This window comes from Gigantopelta aegis, chromosome 15 (assembly GCF_016097555.1).
Source record: "Gigantopelta aegis isolate Gae_Host chromosome 15, Gae_host_genome, whole genome shotgun sequence".
NCBI lineage: Eukaryota > Metazoa > Mollusca > Gastropoda > Neomphalida > Peltospiridae > Gigantopelta > Gigantopelta aegis.
The window spans coordinates 43,688,365-43,711,429 of NC_054713.1; the positions used below are offsets into that span (position 1 = coordinate 43,688,365).

At 34.6% G+C, this 23,065-nt stretch overlaps 1 protein-coding gene across 1 annotated transcript in view; it reads left to right on the forward strand.

Moving 5' to 3' along the window:
• LOC121390227 overlaps positions 1–18,623 on the forward strand; it is a 33,666-nt gene extending 15,043 nt beyond the window's left edge. The window contains exons 7-16 of the mRNA XM_041521998.1: positions 3,703–3,779; positions 6,413–6,502; positions 9,484–9,583; positions 10,508–10,656; positions 11,119–11,246; positions 12,093–12,202; positions 16,373–16,477; positions 17,090–17,220; positions 17,771–17,862; positions 18,425–18,623. Coding sequence (XP_041377932.1) covers positions 3,703–3,779; positions 6,413–6,502; positions 9,484–9,583; positions 10,508–10,656; positions 11,119–11,246; positions 12,093–12,202; positions 16,373–16,477; positions 17,090–17,220; positions 17,771–17,862; positions 18,425–18,615 — 1,173 coding nt within the window. The 3' untranslated portion in view covers positions 18,616–18,623. The remainder of the gene's footprint in view (positions 1–3,702; positions 3,780–6,412; positions 6,503–9,483; positions 9,584–10,507; positions 10,657–11,118; positions 11,247–12,092; positions 12,203–16,372; positions 16,478–17,089; positions 17,221–17,770; positions 17,863–18,424) is intronic.
• Positions 18,624–23,065: the final 4,442 nt, after the last annotated feature.

A 23,065-nucleotide genomic window follows, 5' to 3' on the forward strand; every position in this document is an offset into this window, starting at 1 on the left:
TTAAACAATAAACAGAAATAAGAAAGAACGAGTGAAAAGTTACCTATAATTTTAATGATATTGTTTGAAATGCCTTTTAAAGACAATGTAATAGCTAAAATTCACGAACAATATAATATTTAATTTGCTCGTAATACGTGTCTGAGTCATCATCGGTGTGTTTACTTTTATTGATGTTCATGGAATTATTCGTTGCTGAAAAGTTTAAGTTTATATTAAATGTGCCTCCATAAATCATCGCTCCACTGAATAATCCGGTTGACAGTTCATTCAAGTTTTCCACGTGAGGAGACCGCATTATTGTTAAAGTCGACGACAGTCACTTTTCGCACCCTTGTTTTGGCTTCGTACACAATAAATATAGCATATCTTACCATAATTTCACTAGAAATCCATATTTCGTAAAAGGTGCAATTTTTTAATCACAAGATTTTGTTCAAAGACATCCAGGTGCATTAGTAATGTTAAGAAAAAAAGAAAAAAAATTCAATAGCAATTTCATATTGGAATTTTTTCAAAAAGGAAACGTCATGTACCCAGTTTATGGTTATTGTAAGGATATGCAAAGTGACGTCATTGGAATACTGACGTCATTTAAATAAAAAATTAGCTGTATTATTACAATGCTGCGCCACATTAAAATAAAAACTAGTCTACTAACCTTGACCCCTGTCAAATTCCTATAACAAGCAGACAACGCTGTTTACAGGTCGGTACTGTTTTTTTATTTTTCATAATTCTGGACAAAATATTAATTTGAAGTTTTGAAAGATGAAAGAAATAAAATTTACCTTTTGTCAAATATATCATATCACAAAATTACGGTTGGAGATGTTTTATTTATTGAAAAAGAATAAGAATTGCGTACGATGTAACGAAGCCAAAACAAGTGTCCAAAAAGTAACTGTCGTCGACCTTAACTATCGTGGATTAAAAGCTCGTTGGTTAGTAGTGTTCCCGTCTCAAGTTTTGATATCGCGCTCATTAAATTGTAAATATTTGTCACCGTTTTCGTCTGTTTTCAGTTCAAATTTTCCACAAAATAACATTTTAAACAAATGAAGCACAAACTTTGTTTACATATCGCAAAGGGCATTCCCGGTAACCATGTGCTATAAATAGTAGCGTTGAATACGGTATAGTTCCGGCAGTTGAGTTGAATACGGAAAGTTGTATTCAATTCTTGTATTCAGAGCTGTATTTATATAGTAAGATTTAATGGGTATGTAATAAATAGACAAAACTACATATATGTGGTTTTCTGATTTCTGTATTCCACGAATGTATTTCCTGCAGGAAACCCCGATGCCGCAGGCAGAGGGGTTTCCGGCAGGAAATACACGAGTGGAATACAGAAATCAGAAAACCACATATATGTAGTTTTGTATTTATTACATACCCTAAATTGGATTTTTTTTTCAAAATAATAATTTAGAAATTGTAACACTGCTAGCTAATGACGGGGATTTCTAAATTTACACAACTAGGTCAGCTGTGTTACTACGCGGACCAACGAACCACCAATTATTACACATAGGAATATAGTTCTATTTAAACCATAAACAGAAATAAGAAAGAACGAGTGAAAAGTTACCTATAATTTTAATGATATTGTTTGAAATGCCTTTTAAAGACAATGTAATAGCTAAAATTCATGAACAATATAATATTTAATTTGCTCGTAATACGTCAGAAAACCTTCAGCGTGCCAGTTTTATCAACGAAGAAAAATGTCAAGAATTGTTCACTCAGTGTCTGAGTCATCATCGGTGTGTTTTCATTTATTGATGTTCATGGAATTATTCGTTGCCGAAAAGTTTAAGTTTATATTAAATGTGCCTCCATAAATCATCGCTCCACTGAATAATCCGGTTGACAGTTCGACGACAGTCACTTTTCGCACCCTTGTTTTGGCTTCGTACACAATAAATGTAGCATATCTTACCGTAATTTCACTAGAAATCCATATTTCGTAAAAGGTGCAATTTTTTAATCACAAGATTTTGTTCAAAGACATCCAGGTGCATTAGTAATGTTAAGAATTTTTTTTTTTCGATAGCAATTTTACATTGGAATTTTTCCAAAAAGGAAACGTCATGTACCCAGTTTATGGTTATTGTAAGGAGATGCAAAGTGACGTCATTGGAATACTGACGTCATTTAAATTCAAAATTAGCTGTATTATTACAATACTGTGCCACATTAAAATAAAAACTAGTCTACTAACCTTGACCCCTGTCAAATTCCTATAACAAGCAGACAACGCTGTTTACAGGTCGGTATTTATTTATTTTTTTCATAATTCTGGACAAAATATTAATTTGAAGTTTTGAAAGATGAAAGAAATAAAACGTACCTTTTGTCAAATATATCATATCACAAAATTACGGTTGGAGGTGTTTTATTTATTCAAAAAGAATAAGAATTGTGTACGATGTAACGAAGCCAAAGCAAGGGTCAAAAAAGTTGTTGTCGTCGACCTTAGGCTTAACTATCGTGGATTAAAAGCTTGTTGGTTAGTAGTGTTCCCGTCTCAAGTTTTGGTATCGCGCTCATTAAATTGTAAATATTTGTCACCGTTTTCGTCTGTTTTCAGTTCAAATTTTCCACAAAATAACATTTTAAACAAACGAAGCACAAACTTTGTTTACATATCGCGAAGGGCATTCCCGGTAACCATGTGCTATAAATAGTAGCGTTGAATACGGTATAGTTCCGGCAGTTGAGTTGAATACGGAAAGTTGTATTCAATTCTTGTATTCAGAGCTGTATTTATATAGTAAGATTTAATGGGTATGTAATAAAATGTTTTATTTATGTTGGGTGCTGTTTTTAAAACCCCCCAACAAAACTACAGTAAAATACTCTTATAACGAACCGGAAAGACCATGATAGTTTGTTATAGCAGTAGTTTGTTGTACACATTGGTACAAGTTGGTTATTAATGTATAGGGAGATAACACGGGACTTTACGATCAGTTCGTTCTATGCATTAGTTCGTTCTGAGCATTTCGTTATAAGTGTACTTTACTGTATGTATATTGTTTGTCTGTCATTTCTTTTACGTTCATCGGCATATGAAAACAAAACTGAATCGGTGAGTGTTCTCACATAAGTTTGCAGATGTTTTGTTTTTATTCATACCCCGATGAACGTTAAAAAAAAGTAACAACATACTTATAATTAAATTTGAATTATACTTGCTAATAATAACTCTAAAAGTTCATATTTTATTTGGAATTATTTTTTGGTCCTTAAACAATAACGCTCAGTAAGACAAACTACCGATATAAAATGACATCATCAGATATGACGTTCCCTGACAACGTTATTTTTACATTCATTGATAAATGAACAAACTCATGTTGCTACGGCTAGACCAGTATGATGACTTTAATTTGTAAAGAATGTAATTAAAATTTAATTATAAGGTTAATTATAAAAACAATAAGCGAAAAAAAAAAAATATATATATTTTTTAAATTAATATAATGTCTTTCAATGGCATTCTTAACAAGATTCCTCAACTTATGCAAAATAAAATTTAATTTAAACTTTAATTTTTTTTTATTACTTGACCAAAAATTGAAGGAGTTTGGCCCGTCCCTACATGTAAAATCGCACTTGATTATAATGTAGATATTAACGTAATTACGATTAAGACATTAATTTAACATAATGTGGTGTGTGTTTTATTAACAGGTTGGTGATTTGATAGAGAAGTATCTGGTTCAGGAGAGAGACATTGACCAGGTGATGCAGGCTGCAAGAACCGGAAGGTAAACTTAACATATAAGGCCCATCTACACACACTGTCTTTTTCTAACTCGGGTTAATCATTTAAACAGTGAAAAAAAGCAGAGTTAAATTGCAGAGCCAAAATTTAAGCCAGGTTGTATCTAGGTCAGACGTCACTTTTTGCTCTGCATTCACATTATTGTGAGCCCATTGGGCTATTTCTCATTCCAGCCAGTGCACCATGACTAGTATATCAAAGAATTAGAAATTGTTGTTGTTCTTGACATATAGGCACGTGGGAGGTGGCCAGGGTAGGGAGGGATGATAACACAAGTGTTCTCTAGCCCTATTCTATTTCTCATTCCAGCCAGTGCATCACGACTAGTATATCAAAGAATTAGAAATTGTTGTTGTTCTTGACATTTAGGCATGTGGGAGGTGCAATATGAGAGAGAAGGGGTGACCGGGGTAGGGAGGGATGATAACTCAAGTGTTCTCTAGCAATATTCTATTTCTCATTCCAGTCAGTGCATCACGACTAGTATATCAAAGAATTAGAAATTGTTGTTGTTCTTGACATTTAGGCATGATGGAGGTGCAATATGAGAGAGAAGGGGTGACCGGGGTAGGGAGGGATGATAACTCAAGTGTTCTCTAGCAATATTCTATTTCTCATTCCAGTCAGTGCATCACGACTAGTATATCAAAGAATTAGAAATTGTTGTTGTTCTTGACATTTAGGCATGATGGAGGTGCAATATGAGAGAGAAGGGGTGACCGGGGTAGGGAGGGATGATAACTCAAGTGTTCTCTAGCAATATTCTATTTCTCGTTCCAGCCAGTGCACCACGGCTGGTATATCAAAGGCCGTGGTATGTGCTATCCTGTCTGTGGGATAGGGCATATAAAAGATCCCTTGCTGCTAGTTGAAAAGTGTTGCGAGTTTCCTGTGACTAAATGTCAGAATTACCAATTGTTTAACATCTAATAACAGCCAATGATTAATAAATCAGTGTGCTCTAGTGGTGTTGTTAAACAAAACAAACTTTAACTTTACACTGTTGTGTCGATGGATAACCCGGTTTAAATCACAATGTCTTGACTCCACTATAAACATCACAACAACTGTTTACTTCCTCGTCTGATGGCTTGTTAAAACATTACAAAAATTAACAGTCTAAATGTTAAAACTAAAGAAATAAATGCTGATAATAAAGGACATGAATTGAACAAAGCCACAATATATAGGTGCTGCATTGAAAATACTGCCACCAGACCCCCTTTAGGAGGGTTGGCAGTAGACAGTTTTTTAACTCTGAAATACCTCTATCGTTGGCGTTCAGCACTAATAACCTTCCCCACATACTCCAAAACTCCAGTCTTATGGCTATTATTACATGTATGAATTGTTGCCTTCAACCTTGGTTATATTTCACCCAGGTTAAAACATGGCCCCTGTAGACACAGGATTAACTAAAGAAATGTTGATACTAGTTTTATGTACTCTTTCTAAATTCTAACAGACAAAATAGACTGTAATATACCAGTCCACCATATATGGTACTAAACTAAACTGAATAACTAACTATTTTTATATATACTAATTTTCCTTCAGACAGAAGTAACATACCACCCTAGCTGTATTAAACTAAATTAAACCAAGCATTCATTCATTAATCCATTCATTTCAACTTATTTTTGTGCTTATATCCAATTAAGGTTCAAGCATGCTGTTCTGGGCACACACCTCAGCTATCTGGGCTGTCTATCCAGGACAGTGTGTTAGTTGTTAGTGGTTTGTGAGAGAGAAGAGGGTGTAGTAGTCCTACCCATTGATTCATTAAAACTCACTCTGGGTGGGAGCTGGTACGGGACTGTGAACCCAGTACCTACCAGCCGTATGTCCGATGGCTTAACAACAACACCACCGAGGCCAGTCACTTGTTAGAAAATGCTGGGCCAGGGGGAGGACCCAATGGAACCGATGAAAGTCCTCAATGTTACGAAGTTGCCCACCTTAGGTCATCTTCACAAATCAAGGTACCAATCCGTGTGGTATATTGCTGTACACCCACCTTATGTCTGATGGCTTAACCACGACAGCACCGAGACCGGTAAACCAAGTAATGTCTTGTACAGTTTTTATACTTATTATTTACCTAAACACAGGCTTGTAATAGACCAGATTTGGGGCCATCTGCTTCTGAAAGTTTTTCAATTCCACACTGTGAGAAATGTTGTCATATTTTTATTATCCACATTGTTTAAGATGCACAGGGAAATATAACGAGTATGACACACGTGTGTCATAATAATTTCACATGCACCATGAATAACGTAATTTTGGAAACGATGTTATAACATATGTGGTGTCTCCTGTCTTAGCTCTGTGTAATCACTTAACAAAATAATGTCATTTCATCATCTCCTTCTAGTTATGTTTAAAACATTTTGATAGGATCCTTGTTATTCATAAAAATAATATTATGGATAATGTGAATAATAAAGAAATTATTACACTCATGTGTGAATCATACTGATTTTACAAAAAACTTGTCAGGATTCATGTATTATACCCACGCTCTCACTCTGGCAATACAAAATTCTTGACACTCATTTCGTAAAATTAGTACATTACTCTAGCTCATATAATATCTGTATATATATTTTACAGACTGAAGGAGAAGAGACAGGCGGCGTATGAACTGGCAACAATGGCCGCCTCTAGTGACGACAACAAATTCAGAATCGTTGCAGAAGGAGGGTAGGTAACTCTGACTGCTTCTAAACTTTGTTCTGTCAGTTATTTTTAGTAACAGCATACCAAGGACCAGGATTGAAAGAATTTAATTTTAGCTAATTTTGAAAATTATTAAAAAGTATTTAATTAAAACAAAATTTTTATTAATCAGTGACTAAATGCTGTAGCCACTTTGTATAAAAAAATTAACAAGTTGTTAGATTGCTAATGACAGAGTGAACCCTGCATACACAGCTTGTTAATGAAAATAAGAACGTTTAGTGTTATTCAGGGATAAAAATGATTGCAAGTTTGACTCATTTTGTTTTAAGAAGTGAGATTCTGTGAATGTCTGACTAGCTTTGGTCTAATCATACTTCAGTCTCTGTAGTAAATAATTATTAATGGTGTCTGACCATAGACTAAAAAAACTTCATTAGTTTAGTGTCATTCACATTTTCATTTATTCTAGTCTGGTTATTGTACCATCGATGATACACAGGGGAGATAACTCACCTTTTTGTGTATAGAATTGTGGTTTCAGTTTGTGCATAATTTATTTCTTGCTTGTGTTAAGTTAAATGTTGTGTCTATCCATCCACCCACTCAGGAACCCTTCCATCTATCCATCCATGTATGTTTCCATCCATATTTTTTTTATCCACCCACCCAAAATCCCAAACTCCCACCCACTTAAACACCCACCCATCCATCCACCCAGCTACCCATCCATCCATCCATCCATCCATCCATCCATTCATCCTTCCATGTTTCCAACTATTTTACTTCAGTTTTTCCATACAACCATCCATCCATCCATATATGCATGTTTCCATCAATTTTTCATCCATCCATCCATATTTCCATCCATATTGCCATCCATCCATCCATCTATCCATGTTTCCATCCATAATTCCATCCATCTTTCCATATTTCCATCCATCCATGTTTCCATCCATAATTCCATCCATCCTTCCATATTTCCATCCATCCATCCATCCATCCATGTTTCCATCCATATTTCCATCCATCCATCCATCCATGTTTCCATCCATATTTCCATCCATCCATCCATCCATGTTTCCATCCATAATTCCATCCATCCTTCCATCCATCCATCCATCCATATTTCCATCTATCCATCCATCCATCCATCCATCCATGTTTCCATCCACATTTCCATCCATCCATCCATCCATCCATGTTTCCATCCATCCATCCATCCATCCATGTTTCCATCCATACATCCATCCATCCATCCATCCATGTTTCCATCCATATTTCCATCTATCCATCCATCCATCCATCCATCCATCCATGTTTCCATCCATATTTCCATCCATCCATCCATGTTTCCATCCATCCATCCATCCATCCATCCATGTTTCCATCCATATTTCCATCCATCCATCCATCCATGTTTCCATCCATCCATCCATCCATCCATGTTTCCATACATCCATCCATCCATGTTTCCATCCATATTTCCATCCATCCATCCATCCATCCATCCATGTTTCCATCCATATTTCCATCCATCCATCCATCCATCCATGTTTCCATCCATCCATCCATCCATCCATGTTTCCATCCATAATTCCATCCATCCTTCCATATTTCCATCCATCCATCCATCCATCCATGTTTCCATCCATATTTCCATCCATCCATCCATCCATGTTTCCATCCACATTTCCATCCATCCATCCATCCATCCATGTTTCCATCCATCCATCCATGTTTCCATCTATCCATCCATCCATCCATCCATCCATGTTTCCATCCATATTTCCATCCATCCATCCATGTTTCCATCCATCCATCCATCCATCCATGTTTCCATCCATATTTCCATCCATCCATCCATCCATGTTTCCATCCATCTCAATCCATCCATCCATGTTTCCATACATCCATCCATCCATGTTTCCATCCATATTTCCATCCATCCATCCATCCATCCATCCATGTTTCCATCCATATTTCCATCCATCCATCCATCCATCCATGTTTCCATCCATCCATCCATCCATCCATGTTTCCATCCATATTTCCATCCATCCATCCATGTTTCCATCCATATTTCCATCCATCCATCCATCCATCCATGTTTCCATCCATCCATCCATCCATCCATGTTTCCATCCATATTTCCATCCATCCATCCATCCATGTTTCCATCCACATTTCCATCCATCCATCCATCCATCCATGTTTCCATCCATCCATCCATCCATCCATGTTTCCATCCATACATCCATCCATCCATCCATCCATGTTTCCATCCATATTTCCATCTATCCATCCATCCATCCATCCATCCATGTTTCCATCCATATTTCCATCCATCCATCCATGTTTCCATCCATCCATCCATCCATCCATGTTTCCATCCATATTTCCATCCATCCATCCATCCATGTTTCCATACATCCATCCATCCATGTTTCTATCCATATTTCCATCCATCCATCCATCCATCCATCCATGTTTCCATCCATATTTCCATCCATCCATCCATCCATCCATGTTTCCATCCATCCATCCATCCATCCATGTTTCCATCCATATTTCCATCCATCCATCCATGTTTCCATCCATATTTCCATCCATCCATCCATCCATCCATGTTTCCATCCATCCATCCATCCATCCATGTTTCCATCCATATTTCCATCCATCCATCCATCCATCCATGTTTCCATCCATCCATCCATCCATCCATGTTTCCATCCATATTTCCATCCATCCATCCATGTTTCCATCCATATTTCCATCCATCCATCCATCCATCCATCCATGTTTCCATCCATCCATCCATCCATCCATCCATGTTTCCATCCATATTTCCATCCATCCATCCATCCATCCATGTTTCCATCCATCCATCCATCCATCCATGTTTCCATCCATCCATCCATCCATCCATCTTTCCATCCATATTTCCATCCATCCATCCATCACAATACGATAAGATTAGTAAAGTTATGTATTCTATTTTGTAGACTGGATGTTCTAATCTCCATGGCGCTGTGTCGAGATGAGTCGACCCAGGAACACGCTATAGAGGCTCTGTCGGAACTCCTCACCATCCCGTCTGTGCAGGTACGACCGGGATAACACCTTCATTTATATTTCTCGTTCCAGCCAGTGCACCACGTATGTATCATCCTGTCTGTGGGATGGTGCATATAAAAGATCCCTTGCTACTAATGGAAAAAAAGTAGTGGGTTTCCTCTATGACTAAATGTCAAAATTACCCAATGTTTGACATCTAGTAGCTGATGATTAATAAATCGATGTGCTCTAGTTGTGTTAAACAAAACAAACTTTTTGACTTTCATTTATAGTTCATTTCATCTGCAGAAATACTTCTCCCAGTAATTTAACAAAATTATAGTTTCAACTATCTAGCAAAAATCCATTGCAACTGGGGTTTTTGTACAAGTAGCCTGTTTGTGATGTTTTCTCGTTTTTTGTTATTTAATAGTTATGGCAGGCGTCTTTTGTAAGTTATGTAACAGAAATCTGATAAAAATAATGTTTATTCCAGGATGCATTATTTGATTATAAACAGATATCCAACATAAATAGGTCAAGACGTAGCCCAGTGGTAAAGCCCTCGTCTGATGCGTGGTCATAATTGAATCGATCCCCATCGGTGGACCCATTGAGCTGTTTCTTGTTCTATTTAATGCCCCACAACTGGTATATAAAAGGCTGTGGTATACACTATCCTGTCTGTCCGTGCATATAAAAGACCCCTTATTACTAACCTTAATGTTTTGCTGGTTTCCTCTCTAAGACTGTATGTAAAAATTACGAAATGTTTGACATCCAGTAGCCAATGATTAATAAATCAATGTGCTCTAGTGATGTCATTAAACAAAACAAACTTTAACATAAATAATGTTTACTATAAACAAACTGTTAATTTTATTTTGTGTTTGTTGATCATAGAGAGACATCTGATGGACATAAACATTGTTTTATTTATTTCTGATAGATATAAATAATGTTTTATTTCAGGATGCATTTGTGGATATGGGCGGAGTTCGGACAATGACAGCCGTCTTGCATTCCCCGCATCCTCGAGTGATGCAAGAAGCCGCTGTAGCGCTGTACACGATCGTGTCAGAGTCTGAACACAACAAGAGCGCCGTTGTGGCTGACCACGGGTAGGTCAACTTGTTGGAGAAAAACAATCAGTGAATCTTTTTCTCTTTTTTTTGACAGGTTTTTGGGTTGGTGGAAGGCTTATCATCTGTTCAAAAATGTATATTGACACATCATTTATTAAAAATATGTTTTAACACATCAACCGTTACAAAATGTGTTTTGACCCATCATCTTTTACAAAATGTGTTTTGACATATCCCTTGTTAAAAATGTGTTTTAACACATCTGTTAAAAATCTGTTTTGACATATCATGTTACAAAATGTATTTTGACACATCATCTGTTAAAAATATGCTTTGAATATCATCTGTTAAAAATGTGTTTTGACATATCATGTTACAAAATGTATATTTGCACATCTGTTAAAAACACACCTGTTGCCTTTTACCCCTCCACCTCGATCTCCTCTGTGATGATTTTTGAAACGGTGATTATGTGAAAGTTCTTTTGGTGTTTTTCAGCCTGGAGGATTTGGTCCATGCAGCGTACCAAGGAACAATTTACTGTCAGAGAATTGTGGCCAGCATCTTCTTGGAGCTTGCCTTCAACACGGACATCCGACTTCAACTCACTTCACGAAATATTCCCGGTTAGTACACTTAGTTGTTTCAGTTAATATACAAGAGAATTGTTAATTTAAATACAAAAGAACTAAATTTGAGTACAAGAGACTGACTATTTAAATACCAGAGAACTTTTAATTTAAATATGAGAAGACTGAATTTCAGTACAAGAGACCGATTAGTTAAATACAAGAGAACTGTTTAATTTAAATACAAAAGAACTAAATTTGAATACGAGCTACTGATTGTTTAAATACAAGAGAATTTAATTTAAATACAAGAGACTGACTATTTAAATACAAGAGAACTTAAATACAAAACTGAATTTTAATACGATAGATTCATTATTTAAATACAGGACTGTTAATTTAAATACAAGAGAACTCAATTTCAGTACAAAAGACTGATACACGTATATTACTGGTGTGTACTGTTGTCTGCTCATCATGTGTTTCCCAACACTGGTTATCAATTTGACTTAAGGTGCTGGGGAGGGTATTGAAAAATATGTCCGACACCAAAATTATTCAAAAAATGTGATAAGATATGCATACCAACAGTTATATATTAAGAGAATATAAATATTGTATGGTGGTTTCTATTCTACTTTGAGAATTGAAAGAAGCTGTAGAATTATCTAAATTGCATTTAGGATCCTTGCATAATAGACAATGATGTCCCAGGAATCACAAATTCAAGATGGCTACCATCATCTCACAAATGATTTTTGAACCTAAAATGAAAATTCATCTGTTTTTAGAAGGTGGTTGAACTGTTATTTTTAAAGGTAAAACTGGCATTCTGTGATACTGCATTAATGCCTTTAATTTAGCATTATTTAAGTATGGCTGTTTTCTGTTTGTTATTTCCAGCCCAGGGCCTGATCCACCTGTGTCAGACTAACGACCCGGACACACAGAGGTTCGCACTGCAGACGCTGGAACTGATGGCCATCGAGAGTTCAGACGTCATCTGTGCTCAGGTAAACTGTTGTACACACACACACACACAGACATACACACACATACACACACACACACACACACACACACACACACACACACACACACACACACACAGACACACACACACACACACAGACATACACACACACACACACACACACACACACACACACAGACATACACACACATACACACACACACACACACACACACACACACACACACACACACACACACACACACAGACACACACACACACACACACACACACACACACACACACACACACACACACAGACATACACACACACATACACACACACAGACACATGCACACACATATATACATACACACACATATATACATACACACAGACACACACACATACATACTTACACACACAGACACACACACACAGGCACACACACACAGACATACACACACACATACACACACACAGACACATGCACACACATATATACATACACACACATATATACATACACACAGACATACACACACACATACACACGCACACACATATATACATACACACACATATATACATACACACAGACACACACACAGACACACACACACAGGCACACACACACAGGCACACACGCACATGCACACACACACATACAGACACACACAGACACACACTCATACACACACACACATACACAGACACACACACATACTTGCACACACACACAGAATGAATGAAGGAATTTTTTTTATTTAACAACACACTCAACACATTTTATTTACGGTTATATGGTGTCAGACATATGGTTATGGACCACTCAGACATTGAGAGAGGAAACTTGCTGTCGCCACTTCATGGGCTACTCTTTTCGATTAGCAGCAAGGGATCTTTTATATGCACCATCCCACAGACAGGATAGTACATACCATGACCGTTGTTACACCAGTTGTGGATCACTGGCTGACACAAAGAGAAAGAAAAATATTTATTATCCATATGGGCTGAAATATACCTGGTAATATTTTTTCTATCTCTGCAAAGTGTGCATATTGCTTCTACAGCCATTGAAAGAAAGAAACAAATGTTTTATTTAATGACGCACTCAACACATTTTATTTACGGTTATATGGCATCAGTCATATGGTTAAGGACCACACAGATATTGAGAGAGGAAACCCGCTGTCACAGCAGCAAGGGATCTTTTATATACACCATCCCACAGACAGGGTAGTACATACCACGGCCTTTGATATGCCAGTCGTGGTGCACTGGATGGAACGAAAAATAGCCCAATGGGCCCACCGACAGGGATCGATCTTAGGCCGACCGCGCACCAAGCGAGCGCTTTACCACTGGGCTACGTCCCTTCCCTACAACCACTGATTGGCTGACTTAAAAATCACGATGTTTGCCATGGCTTGATTTACAACATTCATTCACTCGGGACAGATCATTCAAAATGTCTCGTAGCTTGTTAGTTATTCTCTAATTGAAGATCTCTACAGGCACACGTACAGGAATTTATGCAGAAGGGGTCTATACTGTGACGAACGAAGATTTTAGAAGGGGTCGAGACATGCTCATCCAAAAAATATATTTTAAAAAAGAAAATATTTTATGAGTTGGGGGATGGTTCAATTCCTGAAGCCCAACCCACCTGCTCTACACAATTTTAAATGAATGTTATTTGGCTTCTACCTTGGCTATCTTATTTCAACTTTGGCTATCTTATTTCAACTTTGGCTATCTTATTTCAACACTTGGTGTAAGTGAGAGAGAGGAAGGAAAAAGTGTTTTATTTAACGATGCACTCAACACATATTTATTACTGTTATATAGTGTCAGAAATGTTTTATTTAACGATGCACTCAACACATATTTATTACTGTTATATAGTGTCAGAAATGTTTTATTTAACGATGCACTCAACACATATTTATTACTGTTATATAGTGTCAGAAATGTTTTATTTAACGATGCACTCAACACATATTATTACTGTTATATAGTGTCAGAAATGTTTTATTTAACGATGCACTCAACACATATTTATTACTGTTATATAGTGTCAGAAATGTTTTATTTAATGATGCACTCAACACATATTTATTACTGTTATATAGTGTCAGAAATGTTTTATTTAATGATGCACTCAACACATATTTATTACTGTTATATAGTGTCAGAAATGTTTTATTTAATGATGCACTCAACACATATTTATTACTGTTATATAGTGTCAGAAATGTTTTATTTAACGATGCACTCAACACATATTTATTACTGTTATATAGTGTCAGAAATGTTTTATTTAACGATGCACTCAACACATATTTATTACTGTTATATGGTGTTAAAAATGTTTTATTTAACGATGCACTCAACACATATTTATTACTGTTATATAGTGTCAGAAATGTTTTATTTAACGATGCACTCAACACATATTTATTACTGTTATATAGTGTCAGAAATGTTTTATTTAACGATGCACTCAACACATATTTATTACTGTTATATAGTGTCAGAAATGTTTTATTTAACGATGCACTCAACACATATTTATTACTGTTATATAGTGTCAGAAATGTTTTATTTAACGATGCACTCAACACATATTTATTACTGTTATATAGTGTCAGAAATGTTTTATTTAACGATGCACTCAACACATATTTATTACTGTTATATAGTGTCAGAAATGTTTTATTTAACGATGCACTCAACACATATTTATTACTGTTATATGGTGTTAAAAATGTTTTATTTAACGATGCACTCAACACATATTTATTACTGTTATATAGTGTCAGAAATGTTTTATTTAACGATGCACTCAACACATATTTATTACTGTTATATAGTGTCAGAAATGTTTTATTTAACGATGCACTCAACACATATTTATTACTGTTATATAGTGTCAGAAATGTTTTATTTAACGATGCACTCAACACATATTTATTACTGTTATATAGTGTCAGAAATGTTTTATTTAACGATGCACTCAACACATATTTATTACTGTTATATAGTGTCAGAAATGTTTTATTTAACGATGCACTCAACACATATTTATTACTGTTATATAGTGTCAGAAATGTTTTATTTAACGATGCACTCAACACATATTTATTACTGTTATATAGTGTCAGAAATGTTTTATTTAACGATGCACTCAACACATATTTATTACTGTTATATAGTGTCAGAAATGTTTTATTTAACGATGCACTCAACACATATTTATTACTGTTATATAGTGTCAGAAATGTTTTATTTAACGATGCACTCAACACATATTTATTACTGTTATATAGTGTCAGAAATGTTTTATTTAACGATGCACTCAACACATATTTATTACTGTTATATAGTGTCAGAAATGTTTTATTTAACGATGCACTCAACACATATTTATTACTGTTATATGGTGTTAAAAATGTTTTATTTAACGATGCACTCAACACATATTTATTACTGTTATATAGTGTCAGAAATGTTTTATTTAACGATGCACTCAACACATATTTATTACTGTTATATAGTGTCAGAAATGTTTTATTTAACGATGCACTCAACACATATTTATTACTGTTATATAGTGTCAGAAATGTTTTATTTAACGATGCACTCAACACATATTTATTACTGTTATATAGTGTCAGAAATGTTTTATTTAACGATGCACTCAACACATATTTATTACTGTTATATGGTGTTAAAAATGTTTTATTTAACGATGCACTCAACACATATTTATTACTGTTATATAGTGTCAGAAATGTTTTATTTAACGATGCACTCAACACATATTTATTACTGTTATATAGTGTCAGAAATGTTTTATTTAACGATGCACTCAACACATATTTATTACTGTTATATAGTGTCAGAAATGTTTTATTTAACGATGCACTCAACACATATTTATTACTGTTATATGGTGTTACAAATGTTTTATTTAAAGATGCACTCAACACATATTTATTACTGTTATATAGTGTCAGAAATGTTTTATTTAACGATGCACTCAACACATATTTATTACTGTTATATGGTGTTAAAAATGTTTTATTTAAAGATGCACTCAACACATATTTATTACTGTTATATGGTGTCGGCACATCCTGGACTCTGTCATCTACAGAGATGTGATGTTAGAGACTAATTGTTTTGTTATTTTTTGGACAGGAGGATCTACTAGAAGTTCTTCTGGATCTGCCCTTCAAATCGCTGGATGAGAAGTTGTACCTTCTGGCGGGGAAAATTCTCTTGTACTACGCAGAGAACAGACAGGTCTGCCTGATCATCCCGTTTTCTTGATCTGCCCTTGCTTGCCCTCCCTGTCCTTCCCTGCCCTCCCAGTCCTTCCCTGCCCTGCAATCTTTCTGTCCTGTAATCTTAAACTGACCTTGTTTTGGTTCGACTACCCTGGCTTGTCTTTTCTTGCATTATAATATTACTGTGCATATTTCATTTATAAGATACATTTTAACGAATGCTTCTACGTATGAAGGGTCCACGGGAATAACCCAAGATGTCCAAACAGCGACACAATAACACACTAAATTAAAAACCTATAATTATGGTAGGCCATTAAAAGTAGTTGGTAAATTATGCTTTCTTAGGTATAAATATTCCATGATTGCAGAGTTGTAAACGTTCAAATTAAAAAGTTTATACTACAAGAGAAAATCAGTAGAAGGCAGGGGTTTGAGAAGGCAAATTATATAATGGCTATTTGAGGGTTTCTCAGTTTTACAGAGCAGTGAAATGTAGCTTAAAATGTTAAAGCACATGACATAGTAATACATATGAAAGGTCCATGGGAATAACCTGTAATGTCACATTTTTAGTAAGGTGATATTTTAGAAATCTTTTACTTAACTCTAATATTTGCTGTTACAGACGTGTGAACAGCTGTTGTCTCAGGACTGCATCAAGGAATCTCTGTTTCTGTTTGCTCGGTGTAACGATTCCATCCTACAGAAGGTCGTCGCCAAGATCATATTCTGTATGCTGGAGACCCGAGGACTCAAGTAAGAAAACTGATTATCCTGGGTAACATATCAGATTTATTATCCATGTGTTATATATGAGATTTATTGCCCATGTGTTACATACAAGATTTATTACCCATATGTTACATATAAAGATTTATTACCCATATGTTACATACAAGATGTATTACCCATGTGTTACATACATGTATGAGATTTGTTACCCATGTGTTAAGATACAAGATTTATTACTCATGTGTTATATACAGAAGTTATTACCTACAAGTTACAGGATTTAATACCCATCTTTAACATACCAGATTTATTACCAATTACATACTAGATTTATTATCTTATTTATAGTTATGTTGTGCAACTCCTATAAAAATAATGAATGCTAGAAACTTGAGAACTCAAGTAAGAATATTTATTACACACAGATGTATTATCCATATAGTTATGACACATACAGCTTTGTTAAGAAATTTAGAAATCAACTAAGAATATTGCAAATATGTCACAACATTTTTTTACAGCAAATATATTTTTTAATGAAGTGCTCTTGTTGATAGCACAATCTATTTTTCAGGTTGATGGCCAAAGGGAGACAACTGAACAAAATACTGGAATATATTCTAGACAATGCTATGGACAGAGATGTATGGAATATGGCTGATGAAGGTGTGTATAGATCAGTTTATATCATCATCTAGTTACATGGGCCCATGAACAAATTAGTGTAGACTTTTTAAAATAGTGTGCTGGGATGTCTTAAACATTACTTAGTTTTATACCATGCCATATCCTTTGATAAACCAGAGGATGGGACATAGCCCAATGTTAAGCGCTTACTTGATGTGTGGCTGGTTTAGTATTGATCCCTGTCACTGGGCCCATTGCTATTTTTTGTTCCACCTGTGGTATGTGCTATCCTGTCTGTGGGATGGTGCATATAAAAGATCGCTTGCAACTAATGGAAAAATGTAGTGAGTTACGTGAGACTATATGTCAAAATTACCAAATGTTCGACATCCAACAGCTGATGATAAGTAAGTCAATGCGCTCTAGTGGTTGTTAAGCAAAACATGAATTTATTTTTGATAGACTAGTTCTGGGGATAAAAACGTGATTACTCCGTCAATGTGGTTTGATCCACTGACCCATCGTATCTTGGGTTATAGTTCACCACCATTTTAAAAAAAAAAAAATTTCAATAATGTTTCTTTTTTTCTATTTGATTCAGGTCTCCATGTTATGAACTCTGAAGATGAGTTGGCGGGACTTCCGATGTTATCAACCCTAGAGAAACTCAGCAAGATGGACGAAAAGGCCATGTTTGGGTCAAGGACATCTCTGAATTCAGGGGTCGCAGGTCGACCTTCAGGAAGTAATACATCCGGGTCCATTTCAGATTTCAAGAAAGGACTTAACTAAAGAACTGATATAACTTTTCCAGATTCATTTCTCAGTTCGAAAAGGCCTTAACTAAAATACAGATAATTTTTCCAGATTCATTTCTTTATTCAAGAAAAGTTTTAATTTAAAGAATTTATCTACTTTTTCAAGATCTATTTCTTGATTCGAGAAAGGTCATAATTAAAGAATTGATGTGAATTTTCAGATTCTTTTCTTAATTCAAGAAATGCCGTATCTACAAAACTGAATTGGATGTGACTTTTCGAATTCATTTCTCATTTCGAGAAAGGCCTCACCTAAACCAGAGATGTGATTTTGCCCGATCCATTCCTTAATTCAGGATTGGCCTTAACTAGAGAACTCATCGAATTTTCCCACATTAATTTCTTTATTAAAAAAGTTTTAATGTAATGAATTGATCTACCCTTTCCAGATCTATTTCTTGATTCAAGAATGGCTTTTAACTACAGAACTGATGTAATCCACATTAAAAAAAATTAATTCAAGAAAGATTTTACAAAAGAACAAATGTGAATTTTCAGATTCATTTCTTAATTCAAGAAATGCTTTAACAGTATCTACAAAACTGAATCGTATGTGACTTTTCGAATTCATTTCTCAATTCGAGAAAGGCCTTAATTAAACTCTTCTGATTTTTTCACATTCATTTGTGAATTAAAAAAACCCCTTGAACTTATAATGTGATATTTTCTTAACCGACTTCAGTCTGGTACTGTTGAAAGACTTTAATTATTATTTTTATTTAACATACAATACTTTTTACTTCAGCTATTTGAAATAGCAACATGTCTTTTTGCATTTATGTATTTTTTGTTTGTCATATTTTTAATCAAAATATTTAGTCTGCATTTATTCCATTTCGACATGATAAAATTCCGAAATGGCTCGCTGTCAGCAGAACAGTGGTTGGACCATCAGTGGTTTAATGTTTTAAGATTTTCTTTTCTTTTCCAATAATAAAAAGAACAAGAAATATTTTTTTAACATAATCAAATATAGTTTACACAAGGCTTCTCTTTTCAGCAGGTTCTGAAATCTCTTTCTGAATTGTTGTTTTCATACAGCTTACCTAGAACATTCACTTTCTAAACATGTTGTGATAAAGGTCCTTGTTTCACTTATGACACTGTTGGATACTTCTGTGATAAAGGTCCTCGTTTCACTTATGACACTGTTGGATACTTCTGTGATAAAGGTCCTCGTTTCACTTATGACACTGTTTGATACTTCTGTGATAAAGGTCCTCGTTTCACTTATGACACTGTTTGATACTTCTATGATAAAGGTCCTCGTTTCACTTATGACACTGTTGGATACTTCTGTGATAAAGGTCCTCGTTTCACTTATGACACTGTTTGATACTTCTGTGATAAAGGTCCTCGTTTCACTTATGACACTGTTTGATACTTCTATGATAAAGGTCCTCGTTTCACTTATGACACTGTTTGATACTTCTGTGATAAAGGTCCTCGTTTCACTTATGACACTGTTGGATACTTCTGTGATAAAGGTCCTCGTTTCACTTATGACACTGTTGGATACTTCTGTGATAAAGGTCCTCGTTTCACTTATGACCATGTTGGATACTTCTGTGATAAAGGTCCTCGTTTCACTTATGACACCGACACTTTCTGGCTGAAAGCTTCCCAGCCTCCCTGAACATTGGAAATAATTTCAGTTTTATTTAATGTAAGACAAAAAGTTAGTGTTTTAAAAATAACTAAAACCCACACTATTTTTCTGTGTAATATAAAAAACAGTCTTTTCAGAAATAAATAAAATTATAGTACATTCTATGGTACGAAAACGAAATCCACTGCTGGGAAGAACTAAAGTTTTTCACTAATATAATATTAATTTCTCTGTTTAATATGTAGGCATCCCACCATCATTCTCACTGTTGTTTTCTTGTATAGCAGTTTAATATATACAGTGAAACTCCTCTAAACTGGACACCCTCAGAACCAAGTATAATGTCCAGTTTTAAGAGGTATCCGATTTAGAGAGGTTCTCTTCTGTACAGATATTTAAAAAGGGACCATGAAAAACGTCCGGTTTTTGAGGGAATTTCTGTTTACTGAGTACCAAATGAAATGCCAATCAAGGTTATGATTAGTTTGTAATTAGAACAGGACTGGTGCTTATAAAACATTTAGTCTTAGACTGGAGATTCTATTAAGAGTCTGAGGCGGTAACGTCATGACAATGCCATACAAACTGTATGAGTGGGACGTCATTTGAGATTGAGTCTGGACTGTAGAATTCTAGTTTTATAAGCACGGGCCCAGGTTTACTTGTTTACAAACACTCAGTTGTGTTAAATAATAAATGGTGTATTGACCTGTACTTCTTCTGGATATCAACATACATGGATCCCTTCTTAAAAAAATAAATTTAATGTTACCGCTGAAAATTTTATTTTTGCATTTCTTCTCGTATTCATTGTAAAGAATTTATATATTTTTTTAACGACACCACTGGAGCATATTGATTCATTAATAATCGGCTATTGGATGTCAAACATTTTTTAAATTCTGATACATAGTCTTACGGAGGAAACCCGCTACATTTTTGCATTAGTAGCAAGAGATTTTTTACATACACTATTCTACAGACAAGATAGCACATACCATAGGCTTTTAATATACCAGTCATGGTGCACAAATATCTTTCTAGATATTTCTTTGATGATTACATACAGTATGAGCTAAATGAGTAAGTGCTCTGACTTAAGGGTGGACAGCCTATAACTGTGTTGATCAACCTCTTAATAAAGTAATTTACAGTTCAACTAAAACACTTTAGCCAGAAAATGTCCTATAATGTTGCAAGTGGATCACGTACCTTTAATTTTTAAATTTAAATTTTGAGTTTTTGTTTCCATTTTTATTTTACATTGACGATACAGATTCTTTTTGATCTGATAGAGAATTCCATATATTTTACAGTAATTATTATGGTGATGGTTTTCATTTTGTAGATTTTAATAAAAGTATCGTGAAGATGTTTCATATCAGTGCCTTATTAAACACAATCGGTTTTATAATGCGTTGCATAGTGCTTCACTGCAAGTTACGCTCATTCAAAGGTTTTTTATTCATCTATCAAATATATTTTTTTAAAGTTGAAAAAACATATTTCTGTGGAAATATTTCCAAAATCGGAGTTAAAAAAATTGGATTAAAATTAATAAGGTTAAACTTTATCTACTAATACTTGTCAGTTTATTGGGTTCAAAATTCAAAGTGACAACTTGCATAAGGAAGGAAATACAGTTAAGTTTACACCTGTCCCTCTTGCCTAGAAGTGTAACACCCGCTTTCCATTAACGCAGTTTCGCATCTGTTTATCAATACAGTGTATTTACATAATACCCTTTCCATATACACAATTCTGCGCAGACATGCTTGGAAAAAAAGTCGATCAATTAGTCATTTCCGCATGCAAGTTTTTATCAACTCGGTGACGTCATAACGTGAAGTATTTACTTTCAGCTTAAAGTACACTTCAACAACAACAATTTTTTTTATTATAAAATCCTCTTACGAAAACGCAGATGTGAAAAAGCACATGTCCACGCATGATAAACTGCACGTGGAATTGTGTAAGTGGAAAGTGGGCCTAACATTTACAAAGTTTTATATTCCTGTTATAATGGCTGGTTTGAATTTGTTACTTCATCAATGTCAAACTGCCATTCCTCTGCTGTTTGTGAGTCTGAGATGTTTTTACAACCATATTATTGACCTTACGTTTCCAACTGCTGACCCCTATTTTTATTTGGACCAGAGTTCAATATCCTTTTTTGTTGTTGAGAATAATATGTACCAAAACCTTTTTGTTTTTCGTGAAATTTATCTTTTAAATTTGTTAAATTTGGTCAAATGTGTGTGGGACATTTTATATTTTGATTATAGTTTTCTTATACCTATTTGTTAATTAACCACATTAGATATAAGCAAATTGTGATATTTCCATATATATATATATATATATATATATATATATGGATTAATTATTAACAGTCCAATTTATTTTCCGTCCACTATTATTATTTTATTAACTAATATTTTACTATTCATAATAAAATACATATTATAAAACTTGGCTTTTTTGTTTTATTCTTGTATATTAAAATGAAGAATGTGACATTCCTCAATTAATATTTCATCCACTTGGATTATTAACTATACAACACATCTGTAAACTCGACATCTCAAATTCGAATTTTTTTTCATGAAATATGATTTCTCTTTGTTTTATATTTGTTATAATAATTATTTGTTGTTTCAGATGTGATGAGACATGTTATATTTTGGTTATAGTTTTGTTATACCCATTTGTTACTTAACCACTTTGAATATAAGCAAATAATTTAATTGCAGAGATGCCAACTTCTAGAAACCGTTTTCAGGAATTTATAAAGTTATTTTCCGAAATCTTAAAG